This window comes from Dryobates pubescens, chromosome Z (genome assembly GCF_014839835.1).
Source record: "Dryobates pubescens isolate bDryPub1 chromosome Z, bDryPub1.pri, whole genome shotgun sequence".
Classification (NCBI taxonomy): Eukaryota; Metazoa; Chordata; class Aves; order Piciformes; family Picidae; genus Dryobates; species Dryobates pubescens.
This window is the reverse complement of record NC_071657.1, coordinates 11,957,754-11,976,607: the sequence shown is the minus strand read 5'-3', so window position 1 is coordinate 11,976,607 and position 18,854 is coordinate 11,957,754. Positions and strand designations below refer to the sequence as shown.

Here is an 18,854-nt window from a genome sequence, read left to right as displayed (position 1 = left end):
CTGCCTCCTGTACTTGATTTTTTTTAATCACAAGGATGCACTGCCCTTGAGTTTGGAGGAAGTGGTATTTGAATGTTAAGCAGCTTTCATGGCCCCTGCTACCTTCAAGAGACCTTGGATTCCTTCAAGAGACCTTGGATTCCTCCAAGTTGGTCTCTTAAGAGGCCAAAGTTAGCTCTGCAGAAGTCCAGGGTTCTAATCCTTCTTACTGCCCTACTTCCACAAAGGATCCAGAACTCCACCATGTCATGGTTACTGCAGCCAGGACTCTCCCCAGCCTTCACATCTGCAGCCAGATGCAAAGGTCCGGCACAAGGTCCAGCAGCACACCTCTCCTCGTTGGCACCTCCACCATCTGTGTCAAAAAGTTGCCATGAATGCACTGCAGGAATCTCCTGGACTGTTTGTACCTTGCTGTGGTGTCTTTCCAGCAAATATCAGGGTGGTGGAAGTCTCCCGTGAGAATTCCCAGGGCATGTGTTCATGAGGCTGTCTGTAGAAGACAGCTTTTAGCTACCTGCAGAAAGTCTTATCAACCTCTTCCTGATGTTGTGGCCTGTGATGAACACTCACAATAGTGTCACCCATGTTAGCCTGCCCCTTAATTCTTACCCATAACCTCTCAACTCATTTTTCATTCCCCTCTAGGCTAAGCTTAATACATTCCAGTTGTTCTGTCACTTAAAGAGTAGCTCCACTTCCTCATCTTGTTGATCTGTTTTTCCTAAAAGGTATGTAGCTGTCCATGACAGCATTCCAGTCATGCAAGCCATCCCAACATATGTCTGTAATTGCAGTGAGATCATGTCCCCATGATCCAGTTCCCTGTCTCTTCCTGTTTATTTCCTATGCTGCATGTGTGAGCATACACTCACTTCAGAGGGGTAATTAAGCCTGAGGGATTCCCTGGAGGGGTGCAGGAGGATCCACCATAGCTATGCACATTCTTGGGGTGGTTGACCTCCTGGTTTTCATCTTGGAAGGTAACCGAAGAACATTTGTTGCTGATTTGATTGGCTTGGCTGTGATGGAGTGAGCATTGCCTTTATGGATCCCATCCCCTTGTCATTCTCATGTGGGGTGAGGTGGGATGGTGGTACATTTCTGAACCCCTGTTGTGTGGAAGTGAACATGAGTTGTGAGGGATGGATACTAGCACCTTGTACAACTCTGCTTTTGCTTTTCTTGCTCATTATGAACTGCAACACTTCTGTCTCATTCCATTCTTCTACAGAACATGACCTCTAAAGAAGGACTTGCTGTTGCTTGCAAGCATGGAGCACTACTTGTGTTAGGTAGGGGTTTCCTCACTGGACAGGGAGATCCTCTGGGAGCACAGAGGTGCAGGCAACTTGTCTGTGTTTTCAGTGCTTGGGTCTGGCTTCATGTGTGGTGCAGATGGTGACTGCATTCTTCAAAAGGATGAGCTGAATGAAAGCAGATGCTCTCGTGAAGGTTTGCCAGTCAGTCCCCTAGTAAATCTGTCATTTGATTCCTTTTCATTGCCTCATCAGAGAGGCAGGCCAAGACAGTAGGTGAAGAGAAGATGACTGACATCAACAAGGAGGTGGGGATTGGCCAATCAACCATAGGCAAATGTGATTTTAAGTTATACTATTGCACTAAAATTTCTAGAGGTGTGGTGGGCCCAGAGGTTAGATACAAGAACAGAGGAGCAACTGGCTCAGTCAGGGAGGTCATTCTGCCCCTGTACACTGCACTTGTTAGGCTGCACCTTGAGTACTGTGTCCAGTTCTGGGACCCTTAATTTAGGAATGATGTTGAGTTGCTGGAACGAGTCCAGAGAAGGGCAACAAAGTTGGTGAGGGGTTTGGAGCACAGCCCTATGAGAAGAGGCTGAGGGAGCTGGGATTGCTTAGTCTGGAGAAGAGGAGGCTCACGGGAGACCTTGTTGTGGATAGGCAGCGGTTGATCTCTTCTCCCAGGCAGCCAGTGTCAGAACAAGAGGACACAGTCTCAAGCTGTGCCAGGGGAGATTTAGGCTGGAAGTTAGGAAGAAGTTCTACACAGAGAGAGTGATTGCCCATTGGAATGGGCTGCCCGGGAAGGTGGTGGAGTCACCATCATTGGAGGTGTTTAGGAGGAGACTGGATGGGGTGCTTGGTTTAGTCGATTAGGTGGGTTGGATGATAGGTTGGACATGATGATCTTGAAGGTCTCTTCCAACCTGGTTTATTCTATTCTATTAGGCAGTGGAAGGAGAAGCAAGTGCAGTACAGGACGTCTCCAAATGGAGATGAAACCTGGGGGGGTTGGAAGCGGGGAGGAAAGTCAACAATGCTAATGATGCCAGCAGACCAACAGCATCAAAAACAGTCCAGAAACTTTGCTGGCGTTCTTGGTGAAAGCCTGCCATTAGGAAACAGTGTTTGAGACATTTTAAAACACACATTTTTTAATTATTTTTTTTTTTTAGTATTTTCCTCTCTCTCCCTGTTCCCCTTCCCACCCTCCCCCAACCTCACCCCCCATCGCTTCAGAATAATGTCAGCGTGGCTCAGAAAGATTGCCTCCCACTTCTTGTACTATGCATGTTACATTGCATCAAACAAAGGAAGGCACTGGCAGCACATTTGCTGGGTCTTGCTAGTAGCACACCCACTTTTTTTATCCTTCTAAAAGAGCCGATTGCCCAAACACACACACTTTTGTAGATGAAGAATTCAAGCATGAAGGAAATATGCTAATAATTCTCTTAAGCTGCTAATAACTGCGGTTTACTGAAGTGCAGCAGCATTGTAGCAATGACACTAACTACCCGGTTGCATCTTGATTTACATGAATGCGCATTCAGAGGCGGTGCAAATTAGCAGTAACTTCTGGAAAATCTGGGTGGGGATGGGCAGTGTACAGGAATCACCGTGAAGGCTATATTGATGGCTGCAACTGGAACTGAATGCAGCCCTTTTCCCATTTACAGGCCTTTGTAATGGTGCAGGCTTTGAAAAGTCTCCTCTCTGTAGGTGGCAAATACAAAGCTGTTGGCACATACTTAGCACCAAGGAGCAAAAGCAGCCCCCTGGCAAGCTCCTCTCCTGCCAAACAGCTGAGGCAGGGGAGTTGTGTGCATCCCAGTGCCCTCTTCTTCCTCCTCCAAATCTCCTCCCATCCATGCTCTCGCTACCCCAGTGTGTGCCATTTTCCCAGACCCAGCCAATTATCCTGGACTGGCTGTGTGGCCTGAACTGTCATGCCAAGCTTTGTTTTGTCAGCCTCTTCCATCCTAGTGATCTTCTCAGTTACCTTCTGAGGAGGGTTGGGAGGCCCGGGGGAGACCTTATTGCTGTCTACAACTATCTGAAGGGTGATTGTAGACAGGTGGGGGTTGGTGTCTTCTCCCAGGCAACCACCAACAGAACAAGCTGTGCAGGGGGAAATTTAGGCTTGATTTTAGAAAGAAGCTCTTCACAGAAAGAGTGATTGCCCATTGGAATGGGCTGCCCAGGGGGGTGGTGGGGTCCCTGGAGATGTTTAAGAAGAGGCTGGATGAGAATCTTAGTCTAGATGATTAGATGGGGGTTGGGTAATGGGTTGTGCTTGATCTTGGAGCTCTCTTCCAACCTGGCTGATTCTGTGTGATTCTTCAAGTCAGTAGATTGACTTCTGCCCCCAACAGGAGTGTCTGGTTACTAAGCCCTGGCAAGGAGAGGCTCACTCCCATAAGTAGCAATGTTTTCTCATAGGTTTTACTGCATAATTATCTCTCTTACTACATAATTACATGTGCCACACTAATTGCACAGACACATGCACTTTCAGAATTACATACTGTCGTAAATGTGTGCCCTGATTAGACAGCTACGTGTGTATGCCTGAATTGTGAGCTATGATCAGAGGGTGGGCACTTACTCATCAAGAAACTGGTAAAATACCATGCCTGTGCTTCTTTTCCCTGACTTGGATACCCAAACATGATATAATCCAAAATGGTTCATACTTTAAAGGAGTGGTGGAAGTAGAAGTGCTTTAGTGAATGAGGTCTGTGGATCAGTCCAATCTCACTGCAGTAAGCAGGGCTGTACCCATGCAGTGCTACAGGCTGGGATCAGAATGGCTGGAGAGCAGCCAGGCAGAAAGGGACCTGGGGGTACTGGTTGATGGTAGGCTGAACATGAGCCAGCAGTGTGCCCAGGTGGCCAAGAAGGCCAATGGCATCCTCGCATGCATCTAGAATAGTGTGGCCAGCAGGAGCAGGGAAGTCATTGTGCCCCTGTACTCAGCACTGGTTAGACCACACCTCGAGTCCTGTGTCCAGTTCTGGGCCCCTCAGTTTAGGAAAGATGTTGAGTTGCTGGAATGTGTCCAGAGAAGGGCGACAAAGCTGGGGAGGGGTTTGGAACACAAGCCCTATGAGGAGAGGATGAGGGAGCTGAAGGGAGGTTGTAGCCAGGTGGGGGTTGGTCTCTTCTCCCAGGCAACCAGCACCAGAACAAGAGGATACAGTCTCAAGCTGGATGTTAGAAAGAAGTTCTTCATAGAAAGAGTGATTGGCTGTTGAAATGTGCTGCCCAGGGAGGTGGTGGAGTCACCATCACTGGAGGTGTTTAGGAAGAGACTGGATGGGGTGCTTGGTGCCATGGTTTAGTTCATTAGATAATGTTGAATGATAGGTTGGACTCAATGATCTCAAAGGTCTTTTCCAACCTGGTTAATTCTATTCTATTCTGTTCTAACTGGCTCAGGTTGCTCACAGCCTGACTTTGAATGTCTCCAGGGATGAGGCTTTTACCATATCCCTGGACAATCTGTTCCCAGGTATTCCACCACCCTGAAAGTAAAGAACTTCTTTGTAATGTCCAAACTAAATCCACCCTTCTCTAAAACCATTGCCTCTTGTCCTATTGCTACACGTCCTTGGAAACAATCCCTCCCCAGCTTTCTCATAGGCTCCCTTCAGGTACTGGAAGGTTGCTGTAAGGTCTCCCCAGAGTCTTCTCTCTCCAGGATGAACAACTCCAACTGTCCCAGCCTGTCATCATAGCAGAGGTGCTCCATCCCTCTGATCATTTTTGTGGCTGCCCTCTGGACCCTCTCCATCAGGTCCATATCCTTGTCTTAAGGCCCCAGAGCTAGATGCAGTACTCCAGGTGAGGTGTCACCAGAGCAGAGAAGGGTGGCAGAATCCCCTCTCTTTGTCTGCTGGCCACACTTTTGATGCAGCCTAGCATGTGATTGATGTTCTGGGATGTAAGTACACATTGTTGGCTCATGTCCAGCTTTTCATCCACCACTACCCACTAGTTTTTTTCCACAGCACAACACTCTGTCACATCCTCCCCAGCCTGTACTGATAATAAAGTCTGTCCCAACAAAGTAGAGGAGATACCAGAAAGGTATTGCAGCCTTCATTCTGTCACCTGAGTACCTGTTGTGTCATCATGCCTGGGCAAATAAAGAGTAATTCTTGTCCTTTCAGTGAAAAGAAAGTTTATTCTCTTATTCCTGCTGTGCCCACTCTGAAAAAGTAAGGACTTTTTATGCCGATTGTTCTGTATTGGTCTGCAGAAAATCTGATTTCTTGACTATATCTATAATAGGGCTAATGAAGGAACTGGCCACATTCAGCTATTAATGTAATATGCTTTAAGTGAAGCACTGCTAGAAACTTTAGTTGGAGACTTTCTACGTTCAACAGAAATTAAATACACATGGAGCCAGTGAAGTATATAAAACAAAATCTATAGACAAACACTGCTTGGTTGGTTGATTTTAAAGGCTTTTCCCAATGTTTAAGCACAATTAATAAGAAAATATATAGTGGCTGAAGCCAGTGTTATCTTCAGCTGTGGACAACTACAAAATCAGACGGAAAGGTCATTCAAAGTGCTTTTAAATAGAGAGCACTTCTGGCTGGATGAATATAATTCCATAAGGTGTGACAAATGTGTTTTACTGCCTATGTAAACCCAGAGGCAATGTGATTGTTCAGGTCACTGCTAAGTGACAGTGTGCTCCCAGCTGATCATTTTCTGCTGATTGAGTCAGTCATCAGTAAATTTGCAGATGATACCAAGTTGGGAACAGATCTTGATCGGTTAGAGAGTAGCAGGGCTCTCCAGAGGGACCTTGACAGGCTGGACAGATGGGCAGAGTCCAACATGATGGCATTCAACAAGTCCAAGTGCCGGATGCTGCACTTCGGCCACAACAACCCCATGCAGTGCTACAGGCTGGGGTCGGAGTGACTGGAGAGCAGCCAAACAGAAAGGGACCTGGGGGTGCTGCTTGACAGCCAGCTGAACATGAGCCAGCAGTGTGCCCAGCTGGCCAAGAAGGCCAATGGCATCCTGGCATGCATCTAGAATAGTGTGGCCAGCAGGAGCAGGGAGGTCATTGTGCCCCTGTACTCAGCACTGGTTAGGCCACACCTTGAGTACTGTGTCCAGCCCTGGGCCCCTCAGTTTAAGAAGGACATTAAGACTCCTGAACATGTCCGGAGAAGGGCAACGAGGCTGGGGAGAGGCCTCGAGCACAAGCCCTACAAGGAGAAGCTGAGGGAGCTGGGGTTGTTTAGCCTAGAGAAGAGGAGGCTCAGGGGAGACCTTGTAGCTGTCTACAACTACCTGAAGGTTGGTTGTAGCCAGGAGGGCGTTGGTCTCTTCTCTCAGGCAACCAGCACCAGAACAAGAGGACACAGTCTCAAGCTTTGCCAGGGGAAGTTTAGGCTCAAGGTGAGGAGGAATTCCTGCACTTGAGAGTGTTGTTAGCGATTGGAATGTGCTGCCCAGGGAGGTGGTGGAGTCACTGTCCCTGAAGGTGTTCAAGAGGGGATTGGACATGGCACTCGGTGCCATGGTTTAGTAGTCATGAGGTGTTGGGTGACAGGTTGGACTTGATGATTTTTGAGGTCTTTTCCAACCTTATTGTTTCTATGATTCTATGAATAGCATGTAGGATGAGGGACAATAATGGCAGAGGCAAGTAGCAGACAACAGTGCCTTTGTTGGGTGGCTTCTGAGTTCACAGGGTCTGATTTGCTTCTGCAGCCCATGCCTCACACATAGAAACGCATGTAGAAAGAGAGCTGGAGACCATAGATACCAAGTTTCTGTTTTAAAATGTTAGTTTTTTTGTTGGTTGGTTGGGTTTTGCCTTCCAGCAGTAAAGAATTATGGAGACATTAATGAACATATTGCTGTCTTAATCAGCAGTTCCTTCAGACTTCTTTTCACAGGGTATTGAGTAGGCCATGTGACTACTAAAATCTGGTCAAGATTTTGCCTGAACATAAATAATGTCTCTTTCAATTCTTTCCTTGAGAGCAGAGGCTACACATCAGGGACAAATATGAATCCTGTACATCTGCATTGTAGATCAAAGCGGAGGGAGGGAGGGAGGGAGGAGACCATGAATCTGATTCCTGTCATGCTCCTTCTGGTGGTCTTCATGCCATGGGAGTTGCAAATGCTTCCTGTCTCTCAGATCCAGTTGCGTGTGGGTTTCCGTGTGGGCTGGAGAAAGATTCCATGCACTTACAGCATGTGTAATGCTACCCTGTGTTTGATGACCAGGCTTGATTCACTGAGAAATTAACATTCCCTGCTCTTACCATGTACTTTTTCCTAATTTGGGATGAATTGCCTACTCTTCCTGCATGTTAGCATCTGTTTCTGTGAAATGGGGCAAATAATACTTTTCATCTCTAGAAGCTTTAGGAGATAGCAAAATCACAGAATCACACAGAATCACAGAATTAACTGGGCTGGAAAAGACCTCCAAGATCATCAAGTCCAACCCATTATTTAACACCATCTTAGCAACTAAACCATGGCACTAAATGCCTCATCCAGTCTTTTTTTTAACACTTCCCAAGGACGATGAATCCACCACCTCCCCAGGCAGCCCATTCCAATGGCCAATCACTCTTTCTGTGAAGAATTTTTTCCTAACATCCAGCCTAAACCTCCCCTGGAGCAGTTTGAGACTGTGTCCCCTCATTCTGCCACTGCTTGCCTGAGAGAAGAGACCAACCCCACTTGGCTACAACCTCCTTTCAGGTAGTTGTAGAGAGCAAGAAGGTCTCCCCTGAGCCTCCTCAAGGCTAAGCAACCCCAGCTCCCTCAGCCTCTCTTCATAGGGCTTGTGCTCCAGACCCCTCTCCAGCTTTGTTGTCCTTGCCTGGACACGTCTGAGCAACTTAGCATCTTTCTTAAATGATAGATGTTGTCCCCTGCATATGCAAACCTGTGATGACCCTAAACTACTGAGTCAATAATGACTTGGAAATCCAGAGCTCATTTTTAGTGGCAAACCAGGACATAGGTGTGAAATAATGACAAAGTGAGGATGGTAAGCAGATGGGAGATACTTAAAGGGAAGTTTGTCATTGTTGTCATTGTTGTTTGTTGTTGTTGTTTAGGTAACTTTCTATTTTTTGTGTTAATGATTTTCCTTGCATTCCTACACTCTGAGGGGCTGCTTTAATCTCAAGTTTAAGTGTGCTGGGATTTGCTTTCCAGATGGTGTTTACTCTAGGGGGGGAAAAAAAATAATTAATAAAGTTTCTTATTAGGACTTCATCATAGTTTTGTTCTCTTTTATCTTAGAAATCTTCCAGAATCCCTGAGGATGACATCAGGTTGAGAAAAAACAGAGACCAAAACTGTGCCAATTTCTTGGAGCCAGCTACTGTGCTTGCTACAAAGGAAGAGAAAATGGAAATTGAAGTTCCAGTTTCTGAACATAAAAGCATCACCACAGTGGCTTCACCGCATCCCATAGACAATCCAACCCATTTCTTTTCCCCTGCTGCCAGCCACAATGGACTTAAGGACAGGCATGAATCTCTGGACAGCGAAGTTGCTAAAGAAATCAGATACCTAGATGAAGTGCTGGAAGCAAATTGTTGTGATTCTGCTGCAGATAATACCTTTAACGGGACATCCTCCCCTGAACTAAGTGCAGTCTCTGGTATGGATGGCTCAGGAGCATCTGTTAATGTCAATAATGATTTGGTATCCAGTGAAAGGGAAGAAAATGTAGCCAACAAGCAAGCACCTTTGGTAGTTGAACCGTGTGATGCTAGCAAAACAGATGAAAACCCAAAATCTAATGGCCATTCCTTGGGTGGACTGAAAGAGGACACTAGGGAGAGTCTGAAGGTGCCAGGAAGTCCCACTTCTTCAAACAGTTCTAGAAGATCCTCTAAAGATGGAGAAACAACTCTTACAACCCTTAAGAAAGAGGCTAAGTTTGAACTACGAGCCTTCCATGAAGACAAAAAGCCCTCAAAGCTCTTTGAAGATGAGGAAGAGAAAGAAAAATACAGGGTCCGCAAAGTGAGACCATCAGAGGAAATGATGGAACTTGAAAAGGAAAGGAGGGAACTCATTAAAAGCCAGGCTGTCAAGAAAAACCCCAACATTGCTGCCAAATGGTGGAACCCTCCCCAGGAGAAGACTCTGGAGGATCAACTGGATGAAGAGCATCTAGAATCCCACAAGAAGTACAAGGAGCGCAAGGAGAGGCAGCAGCAACAAGGTGCAACACCAACATCCCCCAGACAGGTCAGCTGCTCCTTTGTACCTACAGAGCTAGTTAATATCAAGAAAGAGGATATTGTTACAGAGCAAATTGACTTCTCAGCTGCCAGGAAGCAGTTCCAGCTGATGGAGCATTCAGGTTCATCTCAGGGTCAGGCCCCATTGAGGCGGTCGGGAACACCCAAAATGTTCTCCATCAAGCCCTTCTACAAAAGCCTCAATCCTTCACAGGTAGACAGGCCACTGTCCTCTGTCACAAGACCCGTCTCAGTGTGTGGGCTGACAGGACAGCCTGATGCTAGCAATGCCACTGTTGTCAAAGCACAGAAGGTCTCCTGCACCTCAGAAGATGACACAAATACTCAGACTGCCACTGCTGACCCGGTGAAAGAGTTGCCATGCAGTGATAGTCCCAGAGCTGGACAAGCCTCAAAACTGTGGGCAGAGGAGGGAGAATTCATGAGTGCGAGAGCAGTCTTGACAGTGGTGAAGGATGAGGGACAAAACGTGCTAGACCAGTTCCCAAAGTCAGGCAGCGCTTCTTCGCCTCCAGAGGAGCTTGACTCTGGTCTGGATGACTTGTCTGTCAGGTCTCAGGATACTACTGTCCTGGAGACCCTTTCTAATGACTTCAGCATGGATAACATCAGCGACAGTGGTGCCTCCAATGAAACCATGAGCGCCCTGCAGGAAAGCTCACTGGCTGATTTCTCCCTGCCTCAGACACCACAGGCTGACACACCAGCAGAGGGCAGGGGAGAAGGCATCTCCAAATCATTCAGTGACCCAGGCTGTGACTCACCTTCCTCTGCCTTGGCAGACTCCATGCTGATTGATGACCAGCTGGAGTACCATGCTGGCCTACTGGTTCAAAATGCCATCCAACAAGCCATAGCTGAGCAAGTGGATAAAACAAATGGCAAGGAAGAAGAAAGCGCTTCAGAGAAGGAGATTTTGTTCAGAGAGCAGCCAGCCACCACCAAGCCAGCTCCAGTCTCCAAGGAGCAGCAGAATCCAATGTTTGAACCGCCCCAGGTGTCTTCACCTGTTCAGGAAAAAAAGGATACTATACCAAAGACTTCAAAAGAGGAAGACTCGGGACTCAGGGAAGGGAAGAGTTCACAGCAATCACCTGTGTACTCAGCCAGCCAGCCATTCCTTGTGGAGGAAAATAGGCACGAAGTCAGCTATTTCAGCAAGTATTCAGAGGCAGCTGAGCTGAGGAGCACTGCCTCCATCCTTGCCACACAGGAGCCTGAAGTCACCGTGGGCCCTTTCAAGCTACGGTCGAGGAAGCAGCGGACTTTGTCAATGATAGAAGAAGAGATCAGAGCTGCCCAGGAACGAGAGGAGGAGCTGAAGAGGCAGCGGCAAGGTCTGCAGGCGGCACCAAGCCCAGTTGTGAAGAGCGCACCACCCATGCCCACCAGAACCGTGTCTTACAAAACTGCACCAGGTAAGAGCCCAGAGCATCAAAGGGGAGGTGAGAAGTGGTGAGAGGGTTAGGTCAGGTTCGGGGGTTTTGTGTCATTTTTGAATGAACGTATAATTTGTGGAGGGCAGGGAGCTGCCATGACTCTGCCTGGAAACCTCAGGTAGGAAGAGGGCATAGGACAACTCAGCTTTCTGTCTGTAAGCACACTTGTGAACAGTTTTGATTTTTTTCCCAAATGTAGTGCAGAAGTAACTTTTACATACTCTGTTGGTAGTCATTGGGAAACGCTGTGCTCAATTCATTCCCTGTCATATTGTAGTGTGACATGTCTATTGCTGTGCTGCTCAGACCACCCACTAAAACTTAGGACCATCACAAGGAAGGACAAGCAGTGTATTTTGCAGCTGGGTGGCTATTTGAAAGACAAACATACAAAGACTATGGCACCAAGTGCCACGTCCAATCCCCTCTTGAACACGTCCAGGGATGGTGGCTCCACCACCTCCCTGGGCAGCACATTCCAATGACAAATGACTCTCTCTGTGAAGAACTTTCTCCTCACCTCAGTAGCAGAGATTGACAGATTTTGGGGAACTGCATCAGATTTTGTGTTCGTTTTGCTTTCTGTTTTCAGGTATTTCTTTGGTCTTCTAAATGAACTTTGTGTGGTAAAAAGATCTTCAAAGCTGTGGGCTGCTCCCTATTTCAGCTACTGTCGTTCACTACTGAATTAAACAGTCATCACACACACACAAAAAAAAAGCTTACTAGAGTCTGTAGACGTCCTCCGACTCATCAGCTTCTAGGTCCTTGTGGTGGCATTCACAGCAGTTAGAGCAAATCTCTCTACTTCCCCTTTTCAAGAATTAAAACCAAGCACTCATGCCTTCTTAGTATAATATATAAAAAAATAAATATATACCAAAAAAATCAGAAATACATGCCAGGCTTATTTCTGTGTAGTGGTTTCTATGAGCGTTGGCCTCCACGTGCTTCACAGGTACTAGGTGGTGGAGTCACCATCCCTGGAGGTGTTCAAGAGGGGACTGGATGTGGCACTTGGTGCCATGGTTTAGTCATGAGTTCTGTGGTGACAGGTTGGACTTGATGATCTTTGAGGTCTCTTTGTGATACTTGGAAGCTTTTATTAAAGTCATCATGAAGCTTTTATTAAAGTCATCATTGTGAAGCACAGATTTCAACCAGAATGTTTAAATCCCATCCTTACTTCTACTGGTGTAAATGTGAGCCCATAATGTCTCCAAAAATTGTGCAGGGTGATCTCTTTCTACTCCCAAGTCATGGCAAACTTGACTGAAGTCTGGATTCGGTCCATTACCCAGTCTGATAGTGAACATGGAGTGTTATGTAGCACACAGATAGCTGCTCCTTGGTTTTGTTTCTTCTGCAAAGAGAATGATTTTAACCTGATTTTCTGCCAAAAAAAAAAAAAATAGCAGATGTTGATAATTTCTGTGGAGTGCTATGGTTGCTGCTCCTACAAAACAGCACTTTTGATAGTAAGTTTTCTCCATAAACTGAGGTGTTTTGAGCAATGTTTGACAAGGTAGGAGAGACAGGGCACTATAGACCTTAACTGGGAGGACTTGCATAAAGGTGTCCTCGTGTCTGCTGTCAAAAACAGCATCATCTGTAGTTGCCAATGCTTGAAATGAGGCTGATAATGGTTGTTTTTCACTCATAAGTGATGTTGGAAGGGTTGCTGACCCTAACGCTTCTTTTAAGGTAGCATCTGGGAAAACAGTGTACTTCTACTTGTCCTTATTTCTTCATGCAACAAGGCATTTACTTTGTGCTTGATGTTAAATTGTCCATTGTAAATTGCATTCTAGAGAGAATGATAAACTTATATTTATATAATGAATCATTCCAGGCCGTTTCCTTAAAATGTCCAGCTGCCCTATGTTCAAGAAAGACAATTGGGTGCCATTAGCCAGTGACTCAAGACACTTCAATGCGCAGCTGGTGACAAGGCAAAGAATTAATTTCTAGGAAAAGATGAATTGTGGCTACATGTAAGGATGTCATTGATCAAAAAAAAAAGCACAAAGAGCAGTACCAAAGTAGTTCTTAAACCTTTAACTTGTAGTGCTTTCAGAAACAGTGCATGTGCTCAACAGAGCTCTCAGCAAGCAGAAATGAGCTCTGTACCTGTAGCATTGCAAGGTGCATACTCTCATATCATACTTGCTGTTCCTTTAGGCATCTGTGCTACAGGTAAAGCTTGCAGGCATCTTTCAAAGCAGAGAGAAGGAATACCATACAATTACTTTGAAGACCATGGCAACCTTCATTTTATTGTCATATATACAGCATCTTTTCAATATAAATTCAGAAAACCCCCAAGTGATTCAACAGAACCAACAACATCTGGCTGCAAAGCTTCATTGTATGAGGCCAGTTAGGTGATCTACAGAGGAGAAAGGGAAACTTACTTGTGGTAGGCACAGTAAGGAATATGCTGTGGAACATGTCTGATAATGTAATCTGAATATCTATTTTTGTGTGGGAAAAAAAAATCATTATAGTAGTTATAATGATGGAAAAAAAGAAGAAACAGAGGCAATTCTATCACCAATTTGCCTTTCCTAAAAGAATGAAATGTCACTCTGCTTTTAACATCAGGATACCTCAGCAGAAAGGGATTAGAGGGGTCAAGTCTACTTTTGAAAAGTCTGTTCCTAATCCTCAAGTGGTGGGAAAGTGTAAACTCACCAGCACTCTTTTGAGGACATGCAGTAAGTAACTTAATTAGCAATGGCCTACCTATCAGGATGCTTTATGTTGGTGAACTGGGCAGTGTAGCTTTACTAGGACTCATGGTGGTACCTGGTTATTTATTTGTCCAGCCCCACTTCACTGTATTGAACCCATCCTGGATGATGGAAACACAAAACACACACACACACACAAAAAAAGAGGACTGCAGAGGCCTGAACTGCTAATTTGAATGAAGCATGGAAGATTAACACAATTCCTGTGGGTGTAAGAGTGAATTAACTGCTAATTACTCTAGAAAACAGCCTGTTTTTACCACCCTGACATACAATTTTCATGCAACTGATAGTAAAACTAAACTTGGTGTCTGCCAACCACCCAGCCCAAGCCAACCTGATTCCTAGTAATAAAATTCTGTACTGCTAACAAGCATCCTTTGAAGCTGTTTGTGATGCTTTGAAGCAGCCTTTTAATCCTTCTCAGATCACTTGAGCAAGACTCGGAGTCATTTCAGTGGAGCAATGACTGTGTGTTCTGTGCACAGAAGACAAGACCTTCTTCAGGGTACTTGTGGAAGGGTGAAGAGAAGAACTGAGGTGAACTCCTTTCCCAAGAAGCTGGGATTCCCTCATGAGGAAGCCCAGGAAAGACAAAAAGAGTGCTTGAACGTGTCCAAATGGAAAGTCATTGTGGATCTTAAAACTGAAATGTGAATATTTCCTGTGTTCTTTTGCTGCAGCACCTGCTGTGCTTGGCAAGGCAGCTGCCTAGCAAGTCAGTGGCTTTCTCCATGGTGTGCAGGCAGTGGGACAGACCAGCAGTGGTTGTTGGGTGGCTCATTGGAGCATGATGATGGGTTTGTGACAGAAGAGGATCCATCATACATTTGGTGGTGTAATTCCCATGTTCCATTTATTAGGAGCACTTAGCCTAAGACAAACATGTGTCTGACTTCCTCTAGTGCCTAGCTTGAGTAATCCTCTTCATCAAAGGAGGTGTGAAGTTCACTACAGGAGGGGTCTTGTTTCAGTGATGGCTTGTCTGTTGAAGGCAACAGTGAATAGTTGCTGTCCCAGGTCAAGGCATGGGGAACTTACCTGCAAACAGGAAGGAGTGTCTTTTCTTCTGCTGAGTGACAGCTGTCAGAGGTGCCACTTCAGCCTGAAAACCGTTTTCCACCCTCATTTTTCACTAGTAAATAGCTACGCTAAGGAAACTGCTCAAGTTCAACCACGGCCTGAAGATACTTTTTGTACAGTGGGAGGAGAAGCAGCAACTGCTGTGGGAAGGTATTTTTAATATTTGCAGGCATTGCAAAATTTGTCCATGTAAAGAATAAGGGTCAGGTGTAATATTTATGCAAGGACATCTTTCTAAAATGAGAATTTTGTGAAGGGCTATAGCAGAAATTAGGTCTTTGTGTTTATGGGAGATAGAATCAGTAAGGTTGGAAGAGACCTCAAAGATCATCAAGTCCAACCTGTCACCCAACACCTCATGACTACTAAACCATGGCACCAAGTGCCACGTCCAATCCCCTCTTGAACACCTCCAGGGATGGTGACTCCACCACCTCCCTGGGCAGCACATTCCAATGGTGAACGACTCTCTCTGTGAAGAACTTTCTCCTCACCTCCAGCCTAAACTTCCCCTGGCAAAGCTTGAGACTGTGTCCTCTTGTTCTGATGCTGATTGCCTGGGAGAAGAGACCAACTCCCTCCTGGCTACAACGTCCCTTCAGGTAGTTGTAGACAGCTACAAGGTCTCCCTTGATCCTCCTCTTCTCTAGGCTAAACAACCCCAGCTCCCTCAGCCTCTCCTCATAGGGCTTGTGCTTGAGGCCTCTCCCCAGCCTTGTTGCCCTTCTCTGGACATGTTCAGGAGTCTTAATGTCCTTCTTAAACTGAGGGGCCCAGGGCTGGACACAATACTCAAGGGTGGCCTAACCAGTGCTGAGTACAGGGGCACAATGACTTCCCTGCTCCTGCTGGCCACACCATTCCTGATGCAGGCCAGGATGCCGTTGGCCTTCTCAGCCACCTGATACTGTTCTTTTACTCCTTCATGAGCACCAATATGAAAAAAAAACAAAGTTCTTTCTCTTCAAGGACTCCATTCCCCTGGCATGCTCATCACTTTTCCCCTGACCACCTCCAGGAGTGCCTTAACAGCATACAAACCCAGATCACTTGTTATCCCTTCCCTGGTGGTGACTGTGTATGAAGAAAGAGGATCCTTGAGAGTTGTTTTTGTAACGTTTGGTTGGTTGTGTGTTTGCATGTTTGTGTTGCTTACCTGGTACTCAAGAAGACCTAAGAAGCCTACCTTTCACCTGGAGTGAAACAACTGATTTTGAAAAGTTTTCTCTGTTGTGCAGATGCCTTAAAAAATGCCAAGAGCATCTGCAAAATAGTTGCTCTTGCTTATATGAAGCGCCCTTCTTCCCATCTCCTTTGTACCTAAGTTTACACTGTGTGATGGCCTTTAGTACCTGCAGGTTACTCAGTGGTGGCTCATGCCTTTGTCCCAGGGCCTCCCCTTGATCACTCCTTTTTGTTGATAGTGCAGCAAATCAGCTGAGCATCGTTGCTTGGCCTGGAGCGAATGGAAACCATTGAGGCTCCACAGAGCGAGTAAGTCACTACCACAGCTCCCCTTGCTCCCCAGACCTGTGCAAAAGTTTTTGTTAGGAGGAAGGTGATTTGTCCCCAGCTCTTTGGTATCTTTGATTTCACAGAGAAGTATCAGGCAATGCCTTGCAGCCACTGGATTCAGACACAGCAGTGACTGCCCCTTCTCTGAGGTTTTCCTTACCCTCTTCGGGGCTAAGAAAGAGCATTCTCCGTAGGGGCAGATCCTGTGTGTCCCAAGTAGCACAAGAAGCAGGGAATTGGGAGACATTAAATTCCAGGAGTTTCCTACTAAATCCATGAAACCAGAGAGTAGAGGAAACCATCACCAGAACTGAACCTACAGATTGTGTTTTGGAGTCCCTTCAAAAGAGAAGAAAAACTAAGTGCGTAAGTGAAGATGTAGGATGATATAGCCTGTACTCAGTATCTTGCAATAGTCCTATAGGTGGCCTCAGGGGCCAACTTCCCCTGGAGTGGAAGACACAGCTGTTAACTACAGTTGACTTGCAAGTATGAACATCAGGCTGCAGTTTTTGTTGGTATACCACAAATGTGACGCCATTTCCATCTGAGTCAGAGAAACTCAACACAGAGTTGGGCACCACTAGTGTCTGTACATCAGGTGTGGGCATGGAACTGTGGAAGTGCCTATGGTCATGTCTCATGATGCTTTTATGCTGAGTGACTCTGCTGCCTTGTCTGGATTAAAAATCTACCAGAAGAAAGTTAACCTAGCAATATTTCTAACACAGTCCAAAACACCAAACTGAATGAGAGCTCTAGATCTGGTTCAGAGACTGTTTTCTTCTGTGGCTGTCCTGAGCACCCTGAAGCCTCAGGCACCCCAGTATCTAACCACAACTTCACTGATGGTTGCTTGCCTTTCTGACGCTGTCAGCACCGGTAGCATCACTCTCTTCTGCCTGCCTCCCTGTTCTCAAAAAAAATAAATTAGGAATTTGAAAGAGACACTGCTCTCTGAAAAGCAGCTTAAGTGAGACTGGAATTCAATCATCTATACAGAGAAATGGCTGTATAAGCTTGTGGATACAAACCATTAAGCCACTGTTTTGCTCTGGGCAAATCTCCTTACTGCCTTGGCCTCTCTATTTATGAAAAAGGGGAACTGTGGCTCTGTTCCTGGTGACACTGCTCAGCATGAACATAACAGTTGCAGAGCTGCTGTTACAACAGAGAAATGAATGGCCCTTTCATCCAGGGAAGATGGATCTGCTTGGAAGTATCCCCTTTATAAATTTCAGATCCCCAAAGCCTACATTGTTCTCCTTGGGAAGTGGAATGGAAGGTGCTCTTTTCAGGCACGAGGCCTGTCCATGGGTCTGAACACCCTGTGATATGTCTGGGTCCCTAGGGAAAAGCAAAAGCTGGGCAGACCTGTAACAATCGTGATTCTTCCCATGTTACTTGCATATGTCCAAGCAGTATGAGAATGAAGTAATACAGCAAAATATCTGACCCTTTTTCAGGCCTTTTATTGTCAGCAGATTTTTGGACCTGCTAGACTGGCAAGGTGACAGTTGTTCTCAGTCTGCCCTGATGAGCAGTCCAAACTGTCACACATGGGTGCATCTGGGCAGTTCAGGACCCGCTGTTGTCCTCTGCTTTGGCAGTGTATCTCCTGGGTGTCTGGAGCTAGTGTTGGTGCAGCCCAGCATAGCCGGGTCAGTAGAACCTCCCCTTCCCATTCCTGCTGTGGTGATTTAAGGAGGATGAATTACTAGCCTCATCCATGCACTGGCCAGCTTAAGCTAAGACTGTAATGAGAAACTAGTGGTGCTGGGGTTTTTCCATGATGTTCAGAAATTAAACAAGACCGGCAAGGGGATTTTTTGCAAAAGACCCCTGCTGAGTTGACTCAGGTTTCACTTCTTCCTTCAAGAATAAATCCTGCTGATTCTTACAGGAAGTTTCAAGGCTGCTCTCTAGTGGCTACCGCTGTCATGATGTTTTTTGGAGGAGCAGGTAGGGTATTCTTTTGTCTTAGTTACAGGAAGTTTCATGAAAATCTGCACAGTCCTCATTATTTCCCTTATTTTCCAGAGTTCAGGGGTGGGTTTTTTCCTCTTTCTGTTTTTGTTTTTTTCCTTTCCTATCCATTGAACTTAACCATATTTCAAAGAACTCACATGTCATGGAAAAGGGAACCTCATTTTCACAGAATCACAAAATCACCAAGGTTGGAAGCGACCTCAAAGATCATCAAGTCCAACCTGTCACCACAGACTTCATGACTAGAACATGGCACCAAGTGCCACGTCCAATCTCCTCTCGAACACCTCCAGGGACGGTGACTCCACCACCTCCCTGGGCAGCACATTCCAATGGCGAATGACTCTCTCTGTGAAGAACTTTCTCCTCACCTTGAGCCTAAACTTCCCCTGGCACAGCTTGAGACTGTGTCTTCTTGTTCTGGTGCTGGTTGCCTGAGAGAAGAGACCAACCTGGCTACAACCTCCCTTCAGGTAGTTGTAGAGAGCAATGAGGTCTCTCCAGGCTAAACAATCCCAGCTCCCTCAGCCTCTC

The 18,854-nt window shown here is 46.1% G+C and overlaps 1 protein-coding gene across 11 annotated transcripts in view; it reads left to right on the top strand.

The window, feature by feature from the left end:
• PALM2AKAP2 (PALM2 and AKAP2 fusion) overlaps positions 1-18,854 on the top strand; it is a 298,140-nt gene that overhangs the window by 267,420 nt on the left and 11,866 nt on the right. For all 11 annotated transcript variants that reach the window (XM_054177878.1, XM_009902125.2, XM_054177880.1 and 8 more), the window contains one exon: positions 8,568-10,959. In XM_054177878.1, coding sequence (XP_054033853.1) covers positions 8,568-10,959 — 2,392 coding nt within the window. The remainder of the gene's footprint in view (positions 1-8,567; positions 10,960-18,854) is intronic.